General features: G+C 39.5%; 1 protein-coding gene across 1 annotated transcript; it reads right to left on the bottom strand.

Moving 5' to 3' along the window:
• Positions 1–3,601: 3,601 nt before the first annotated feature.
• On the bottom strand, positions 3,602–6,018 carry LOC5577668 (aminopeptidase N; the record flags this gene model as incomplete). Its single annotated transcript, XM_021856261.1, has 4 exons — positions 3,602–3,946; positions 4,011–5,156; positions 5,217–5,298; positions 5,355–6,018. Coding segments are annotated over 4 exons (2,109 nt in total), but the record flags the coding sequence as incomplete, so codon positions are not given.
• Positions 6,019–10,448: the final 4,430 nt, after the last annotated feature.

The raw sequence follows: 10,448 nt of genomic DNA, 5'->3' as shown, positions 1-10,448 counted from the left end.
ACGTTGCGGTGTGCCCTAATTGTTGGCATTTTTCGCAGTGCATGACCGTCGGTTTATAGAGACGGACAGGTAAACGAAGAAGCCCAATCACGAGGACGTCCGGGAGGGCTGACCCAGAAAAAGTCACTCGAAACGAATTTGAAGGTTTTTTGGTGCCATCAGATGACACGTGGTTCATTTGTTTGACATCAATTATCTGTACTGGAGGAACGGCACGATTTTTAAAACCTCCAGTACCAGATCTGATGTCCTCACATGTCAAAAACGGTTCGGTAACTACTCCTGAGCACTCGATCTCTTGACTAGACAAGTAGACATGGTACTCCCTCAGAAAAAGCTCGTAGCCAGCAATCCGATTTGCTTGTTCGCGGTCACTGACGGTGACCCGCAATTTATTACGGTTGGGCGAAGACACCTCGACAATGTCTCGAAACGACTTTGCCAGATCCTTCTGAATTTGAAGCTTGTTTAACGGTTTGCCTTTGGGCCGAAAAAAAACCAGAAAGGGACCCTTAGATCCGGGCGGATAAGCTTTAAGGCGGGGGGTCGCAGTGGAAGAAGCGCTAGAAGAACCATTTGTCTGGGAATGAGGAAGACTTATTGCTTGGGGAACCACAGAATGCATTTTCAGACCAGTATTGTTCTTCCCTGAGGTGGAGGGAAGCACTGCATTATCCTCGACGGACGTATCCATCGATTCTTGGAGCTTACTCAATAGTTCAAATGAGGGAGATTCTACTGATTCAACATCATCATCAGAGATATCGAACCTTTTCGCCCCCCCGCCGTCATCGGTTACGTCCATTGAGATGGCTTAGCACCACCCTAGTGGACAGCCGAAACCAAAAACAATAGTAAAACTATCAACAACTAGCCTAATATTTACAAAACAAAACAAAAAAAAAGAAGAAGGATACTAGTAGTAATGATAATGATAACTGATGAATCAATCCAAATATTAATAATAATAATAAAAAAAAAAACTTTTTAAACTTACTAACGTGGGCCGTGGGCCGTAAGTTGGCAACCACTGATATGTACCCGAAAACAACTATCACGTGAGACGGTGGATGGGAAAACAATAAGGCGAAAAGCAATAAAGAGTAAAACTACTTATCTATCCGTTCGGGGTGTAGGAAGTTTTTTTTGTTGCTGCGCCAATTTCCAATACAGCAGCCGTACTCGTCTATGTCGCCGTCGTCGTTGTTGTTATTGGCGACCAGATGATGACGATGATGGACTTCGATGATCGTCTTTGGTTAAAGATGAACGATGCTGCAATGGCATCGCCAATGCCAGCTCGCTTCCCGTCGTCGGCAGGAATCACCTTGCGAATTATTGCACAAGCAGGATGGCAAGGATATAAAATAAAAACCTCAGCGTGAGGAAAAAACAAAAACTCCACTTGTGGAAAGATTATCGCGCGATGATAAACGGAACAATGCGTCTGACTCGTCCGAAAGCTCGACAGGGAATGTTGTGCCATCTTCATTGGTGCAATCACGGCATAAAAATTAACAAGGCAGGCTCTTTACTGATGTAAATATCAATTTTGATTGCAAACATGTGACGTCACTCCTATCGTACCATATACCTTCCGGAGCACTAGATCAGTTTTTTCGCAAATTTGTTCGAGGTGGATAGGAATGACGTCGTCATATAGCTGTCAGTTTTCGGAATATATCACCTTATTAATATATTACACCGTGGGTGCAATCATATTGGTGGTGGTGCGGTTACTTTGATGGTGGCATAAATGTCAGTGAATTGAGTATAGTGAGCATGATTTTTTTCGTCCCTGGTTCTAGATGTATTCCTGAAGTATAACTTGCAGACTCACGATCTGTTTATTGATTTCAAGTGAAAAGAAATGAACTGTGGAAGATAATGTCTGAACATGGTTTCCCGGCGAAACTAATTAGGTGTTGAACTACTACTGAACAATTTCATTTCTATATGCAAATTCATTATGTTTTATTAAAGTATTGCAATACCTGATCCAATTACACTGCGGAACACGGTTTTGTCTCAAGAACCAACGTACCGCTATTTACTAAATTAAGGGTTGCCGTTTTCAGAAATATCATGGCACGTCTAGTTTTTGAGATATTGATGGTTGAAAATGCTAAATTTGACTGTTTCAGCCAACTTGCGTGCAAGTTTTTCAACTTGTACGGCAATTTGTTTGCTAAATTTGTCACAGAATTCAAACTTTATGTATAGAACAATAATTATCAATGAAGTTCATAATATTTTCGATGGTAAAATGTTATTTTTTGGTGGTTCAGAAAAGTATTGTATTATGCCATATAAGAGAAACGAAGAATTTTATATGACGACTGCAAACATGTTGAAAAAAATCGATTTAACCTAAATTTTATCGTAAAATTTCAAGTGATTAGTATCTAAATTGAAAGTTCAAGTCCTATTTAGCATGTCTGGTAGATTATATCACAAAAAAGTTTGATAAATCATACTTTAAATTTCATGTAAACATCAATAAAACCAGTGTTTTATACAACTTTGGCGACCTGTAGCTAGAAATTGTGACGTGCTGGAACATTTCTGAGAACGGCATCAGATTCAGCGACCCAAACTCTACTAGAGACACATAATTTGATCCTTGAGACACGCGAAAGTGTCATTTTTGTTACGCTGTGTTATCAGTTTGGTGTTTGTAGAATATGCCAGAGGTATAATTTGAGGTATTTTACATCTTATGCAGTTCTCTCTCATACCTGATATAGGTAGTAAGTAGGGACAATGGAAATTCGCGGCAAAATTTTGGAAATTTCGCGTCTGACCAAGGCGATTAATTCAAAATTTCGCGGCTTTGTCGCGGTCCCATACTTTTGGCCGAATTTAACCCAAAATTCACATTTTTGGTGAAAATAGTGTGTATATGTGCAAATTTCTTGGAATTTAATTAAATACAGTCTTTATTTTACAAATTAAGGAGATGAGTTTAATATCAGAGTCATAATACAAAACTTAGGTAGCCAACCAGAAAGACATCCAAGTTAGAACTAAGAATTTGATGGAACTTCGAATTTAAAAAAAATAAACCTTTTTTATTAGCAAAAAAACTGGAATTCACTGTGATTTTCATAAAACTTCTCCAAATTTGACTAATTCCGCGGCATTTCACGGGTTTCTCAAATTTCGCGGCGAAGGCTAAATTTCGCGGAATTCGCGGCTTCAGCGAAATCGCGAATTTCCATTGTCCCTAGTAGAGAGTTTTGAAAATTATCTGGTATAAAATATTTTGTTTTCAGCAGCAATTTTCTTCTCCTCGAGTAATAGTACATTTACTTTACTGGATAGCAATAGGCATCACTTGCAGTCACGATGATTCGCATTTCGATGTTTGACAGGAAACCAACGGTAATATACATAAAGGCTTTGATACACGTGGTAACCCAGTATCGCCCACCTACAAGCTGACCCCCAGGCTTCTAGTTATGACGAATAACACACGTGTGGTTTCTCTGGACCAAACTGACCACTGTTTGTATGCGCATGGCTTCTGGTATAGAGAAACCATGAAAGCGGAAAAACGTTGACCGGGTGTAATTAGCCTATGAGATTGATTAAAGCACGGTTATATTTTTTTAAATATATTTTACTTTTAACCATCAACCGATTTATTCACTTAACTCAGCACAGCGTTTGTCAGTCGCTGCAGCCTTCAAGAGATAGTAAATTAGCTCACAGCCCGCATATTTAGAGTTACAGCGCATATTGCTGAAGTATTCGCCGCACCAGTGGCAAATTGTGCTCCTGCCAGCGAATCTGCTCTTCCACTCGACTGTTAATGTTCGCAGCAAAACTCGAAGAAACGGGCAAAATCATCATCATCTGGCGCAGTCGTTCGGCATTCAGTTGATCAACGATCCGATCGGCAAGTTTGTTCAAGAGCTTCTCCATGCTTCGTTTGCTGCCGAAACTAAAATTAGAATATCCTGTAACTATATTGATCGGCTTGAATTGTAATCTACTGCAAAACTTACATATCATCCAGATGGGCCTGCTCTCGTGATAGAAGATCGAAAATCGAGACGATCCAACTACCGCTCTGTTCAGCAACAGCCTCTAAGAATTGGTCGACCTTCTGATTCTGCTCCACCAAAAACGCCATTACGCGTTCCTGCTCTTCGCGACTGCCGACGCAAGCCAGCGAATCCATGAGGTACCTTCTACTACGCGCGTCGTCTTCTACTTCGAACGCTTCGGTAAGCTTGTCCACGTCGACGCCTTTCGCCGTTCGCAGTGCATGGCAGAATAGCTTCTGTTCGGCTTCCGAGCGTATTGTCAACGTGGTCCTCTGCTGTAGGACGTTCAATTTGCTCATGGCTTGCTCCAGACATGCCTGTTGACCGATACGGCACGCAAGATCGACCGCGATCAGTTGAGCGTCGTAATCGTTGGTGTGGTGGTGTTTGCGCTTCTCGGTACCATAGTCTGCGTAAAGAGTGTCTATCAACTCCAAAAGGTACTTCCGGAACAGATCCAGAGCTTCCGGATCCACTGTTAACATTTTCTCCAGCTCCAGGATATTCCGATATGCAGACTTCCATGCGAAAAAGTCCGTATTGTTGCGGAGATGATCCAGGATTTGGAATGCCGTATCATGGCTTAACAGCCCGGCATTGGCTAAATTCATGGAATCGTCGATCAGCTGTCCTCTGATTACGGCATCAAACGACGTTGGATTTGATCTCAACCTATCTATAATATTATTCCACGTCTGCTGATCATAATTAACACGGTAGTATCCAGTTTGGGCTGGATTAATCAGAAATACGTCATCTTGTTGGATAGAAATCTTGTGGGTCACCTGCTTCGATCCTTGGGGAATCCAGAACAGCGGACTCTTCTCGTACCAACCCCCACTACTGTTGGTGTACATGAAAATGGGAATCCACCAAGTCTGATTATTCTCCGTTGATTGAGTGGTTGAAAAGAACCGCTTCTGCTCGAAAAGCACATCATCGGTTCCAGTCTGACGGGTAATTGTCACGACTGGTGCACCTGGCTGGTTGGACCATGATTCCATGATCATTGTCATGGATGCATTTGCTGGCAGCATTCCATCTTCTGCCGCTGCTTTTTGAAGACTATCGAAGAGATTCTGCGGCACCACAACAGAGTTTTGACTGGAGGGAAATGTATTTATGTAAATTTTTGCGCGCTACCTTGTTAAGATTTCAACTTACTGCTGTTTGATGTAGTGCTTCAGGCCTTTAACGAATGTCGCTTCACCCAGTGCATAATGCATCATTCTGAGAACACTTCCTGCTGCAAAAAACAAACATAAATGATTTCATCGTTTTGTTGAAGATCATTCCACTTACATTTCTCGTATGCAATCCGGTCGAAGAGGCGATTAGTTTCCGGAACCGTCTCCACGTAGTGAGTCATCGATCGAATGGTTGCACTGGCATCTGCCGAAAGAGCGGTCTGTAGCGCTCCGCTGGAAAAGCGTTGCTTGATCAGCAAATGCGGATGCGTTCGATCAGCCAGATAATACTCGTACAGTGTGGCAAATCCTTCGTTTAGCCACAGGTAAGACCACCACTTGGGTGCCATCAGATTGCCGAAAAACTGGTGGGCAAACTCGTGCGCGATGATGGTAGAAACGGATCGCCGACTGTTGTCGTTGGAAGACTCGGTGATTAGGAAGTACGACTCTCGGTATGTTACCAGGCCCCAGTTCTCCATAGCGCCGGCAGCGAAGTCGTTGTTTGGAATGCCAACGCTATCGATTTTGCTCATCTCATACGGATGATCGAAGTACATTTGCAGTTCATCAATGAGCTTGACGGAGGCATCCAGTGAGAAGGACAGTTGACTAGCATGTGTTGGACGGGACATCGATTGGACGGTTATTTTCTTCATGTAGTTGGCAAAGTCACGCTTCACGGTGTAATCCGACACTAGGAAGGCCAGCAGGTAGGTTTGCATCCGAGGGGTTCTTTGGAAGGTCACCAGTTTTTTGCCTTCGGGGCTGAAAATAAGTTAGTGTGTATACGAGCAGATTTAGTCTTCAGAACGTTACGCGATTTCAGAGAACTTATTCGAAAAATATATCGTCAATGTATGTATTGAGCATTTTCTTTTTATGGTAACAAAGACGCCAACATCCTAAGTCAATGATCATTAACACTAGGAGCCCCGGAATCAAATATCAGCTGTACTCAGCCCTGTCGTCGTAAAATTTTAGCTTCTTAGTCATCCCCTTTTGAGGAGGGCGTTGCTATAGCCCAGAGGGCGGTTTTACTCCCAGGCGTTAAAGAGGGAGTCTCACAAGAAAATTGTATCAAATTAATATATATTCCAAACATATGAGAACTAATATGCATTTGCACGTGTTTAGTTTGTGTTCATGCTCATTCCAATTAATATATCGGAATATCTTTAAAACCAGGGACAAATGTTCAAAGTTCACATAGATTTTCAAAATGGAGAGTATTTGCTTCAAGTCAATTTGTATGTCATTTCAACATGATAAGTATCGTCATACTAAATAACTCATACTTTTGCTTAAAATCAAGATGGCGTCATAATACAAAATAACCACCAGGAAAGAACTAGCAATTGATTAAGATTACTAATTACTTTGTTGTACGAAATAAATTTAGAAAATCGTTCATTTCCTACGGCTAATACCATTACTCACCTAGTTTTTGCAGCTGTTCTAACTCAGTTTTTTCTTAGGAATGTTTCAAATATGACGTCCATCATTTTTCAGGATTTCTAGACCCCCCACCCCCTCACGGTTTTTCCAATACCTAATACATGCACTGTTACACTTTCGTAGACCACCCTTTTCCCTCAAATGATGGATGTCATATTTAGGTGACCCCTTAGTAAGCTTTTTGATGGTGACCACAAAATTAAAAACGATTGGTGCATGAATGGTGAAATTATTTTTTCTGTTGAAATACAAGATGACCAAATTTAAAATGACCAAAATTATTGCATATGAAAGCTACATACTTTCTCAGTTTAATTTGTGTTTTACGATTTATGAAAAGAAAAAAAAAGTAAAGAAATACCTGAAATATATAAAAAATGAGCTTCTCTTCAAACTTCTAGCGTAAGAGAGATCCACTAATATGCCTGCTTCCCCCTGACGAGATTTCCGAACAAACAATTTCGCCAGAGATGTCATTGATTGAAATTAATACGCCTCAAAATGCGGCTTATGTGGAATTGCTGAACAGATTTGCCTGCAGTTCTTATGGGAAAGGCTGACGATGAAATCGAGGATGCAGGCAATAGTCACAATTACATGAGATATTTGAAATATTGTAAAAATGTTTCTCAAAAGTTATATTTGACAGACAAAAGTTGATATTAGACAGGATTGAGCAGCGCATAAATTTAACAAACATTTAGTTTGTCTGCGTATGTCCGAGAAAATTACAAATGAATCGCGGCATCGGCTTAGACTGCTGAAAATACGTTAATTCCCTTATATTACTTTATATAAAAAATATAATCGAAAAATTAGGTTCACGAACAAATGCTCAAGGTGTCTTAAAGCAGGAAATCTAGAAAGTTTGAACCTTATTTTTGGATTAAACAAGAGGTTCGAACTTCAGACAAATATATCGCTCTTGAAGTGATACAAAAGTGCAAATAAATTAACAATTGCCCTGGATTTCAAAATATCACGCTATTGTTTATTATAATAGTTTGGCGTTGGATCTATTAAAGGATTTTAGAATTGTTAATTATTCACTACAGCAGGTTTTCAAACCGTTTTTGATGAGTACTTGATAATGAATTTTCATCACTATCGCATGAAAAATATTGGCCCAAAATGAACAAGAATACGAAATGATGTTTTTTCTGCTTCAAAATTCCATGTATCTCATCATACTTTAAGAGTTACTAGAGATGATTCGATCGATATTGTTTCATGCTGTCGCAATTTTAACATATTTTTTCTTTTCACACCTAAGGCATATCAGAATTTCAGAATTCAGTGGTGACAAGGGGTCGTACAGCTCGGACATTTCAATTGATTTTCTACAGTGCGTTAATTTGCTCCTGATTACTCCATAGTGTTTATACAGCTTGACAATATCGATTGGTGTCCTACAGAGCGTAAAATTGTGCCTGATCTATGTGGATTATGATCAAATTTCTGCAGGGCGTTGATGAAGCTTTGAATTTTAAATTATTGTTCTACAGGGAATTAAGATGAGCTATCTGAGACAATATCAAATTACTCCAGTGCGTTAATACAGCTCGGGTTAATTTCGATTGATGTCATAGAGGGCGTTAAGATGCAGCTGAACTAAAATTTACTCCAAAGCATTCATACAGCTTGACAATTTTGATTAATACCATACAGGGCGTTGATATGCATATGATCTTTGTGAATTAGGTGAATATACTTCAGAGCATTGAAAAAGTTTGGAATTTTTAATTGATGCCCTACAGGACGATGAGATGCAGCCGATCTACGTATAATAAAGTCAAATTACTCCAGAACGTTGATACTGCTTGGAATTTTCAGCTTATATTCTACAAGTCTGACCTAAATGAGACATGGTCAAACTCCATGGCGTTAATGAAGCTAAACAATTTTGATTGATGCCATAATGGGCGTTAATATGCAGCTGATCTAGGTAGGATAAGGTCACATTACTCCAGGGCCTTGATACAGCTTGAAATTTTCAATTGATACAGGGTGTTTAGATGCACATGGTCTACATATGACAATGTCAGATTACTCTAATGCGTACCGTCAGACGGGGCTACTTTTGATTCCAGGGGCTACTTTGGACACTCACGTTGTGGATTTATTTCCAGCATAAATATTAATCTGAGGCATTTTGTGTCTTCAGCACTTTTATTAACCAATTTTTGTTCAACAATCAGGCATGAATATTTTTTGGAACAACATCAACAATAACAGGATAAACAAGAAAATATACCAAAAAAGTCCAAACAAATATTCACAAGCTACAAAACATTTGCTTTGTAAACATTGTATGAATTTTCCACATATCGTGGAAAGTTGTTGGGAACATCACAAAACTATCAAATCGTCATGGTTCAAAGAAATTTGTGATAAATTTATGTTGAAAGTTGTTTTTTATAAAAATAAATGATCAAATGTCTTAATTTTACGACTCATATTTAATTATAAAGTGTTGGTTTCTATATTTTACAACACAATAAAAAAATAAACAAAGGATTAAGAAAAGTAAATAATTGTAAACATACAGAGCCTGCTTCTTATGAGCACTTCCACAGTTATTAACTGAGAGCTTACTATGCCAATGACCAATTTTGCATGCGTATATCGTGCGGCACGTACGAAGATACTCGTAGTCGAGAAAATTTCCAACCCCAAAAGATCCTCGACCGGTGGGATTCGAACCCACGACCCTCAGCTTGGTCTTGCTGAATAGCTGCGCGTTTACCGCTACGGCTATCTGGGCCCTTCTTCTACATATCGTTCATATAACATTAAGAATCAGAACGAATATTTCTGTACAAAGCTAATTATTCATCGCAGTACTTGGTAATTACCAGGGTTCTGAATTTTCGTATCAATGATGCGAAATCTACGATTTTTCGCACGTAAGGAGAATGCTTTTTTCGCTTCCTCGCGTGAACATCTTTTATCGCTCACACTAATTTTCCCTGGAGCTACGATGGTGGATAACCGAAAATCACTCCACTCTGTGGATAATTTGATTTTCACTCCATCATATTTTCGCTCACCAACTGCTCCGGAGAATTATCACTATGTGGATAAACAAAAACTAATGCCGGCGATGGGATTCGAACCTAGAACATTGCTTAAAACAACCGCGATGCGTGCACGCTAACCATGCTACCACACCAACTTGACGAAAGGAGTGGTTAATTTGGTGCATAAAAGCAACTGCTGCTCGTGGCGATGGATACAGGAAAAAATCTCCATGGATCGGAGAAAGAGAAAACAAACTTCTCGCAGCTGCGGAAATGTGCAATTATCTATTTTCGCTTTGTTTTGTGGACGGATAAAATCCCAAGGCAGCTGATCGCTGAAAATTGCTGTGAGGGATAAATCCATTATCGTGAGAGTGAGTGAGAATTCGGAAGCCTGGTAATTACACAATTCGTTTGCATCAACTTGAACAATCAAGCATAAGTCGCTATTTATTAGCTGACATTTAAAACGAAGTAAACATATCATCATGCAAACTAAAAATTGTGAATAGCATGTTTTTGTAAAAAGTATTGTATAGGTATGAATAGTTTTTTCAAGCTTTACAATTTTCTAAATTATGTATATCATTGAAAAACATTCGAAAACATCACTATGAACGATAATCAATAGAATCAGTTTGAAATTTATGATGAAAAATCATTTCACTATCAAAACGTATTAATTTCTAAAAGTGTCCAAAGTAGCCCCTTTTTTTGTCTTGAAGGACACA

This window comes from Aedes aegypti, unplaced genomic scaffold, assembly GCF_002204515.2.
Source record: "Aedes aegypti strain LVP_AGWG unplaced genomic scaffold, AaegL5.0 Primary Assembly AGWG_AaegL5_hic_scaff_1427_PBJ_arrow, whole genome shotgun sequence".
Classification (NCBI taxonomy): Eukaryota; Metazoa; Arthropoda; class Insecta; order Diptera; family Culicidae; genus Aedes; species Aedes aegypti.
Note: the sequence above shows the minus strand (reverse complement) of the source record. Positions and strands in the feature narration are given on the sequence as shown.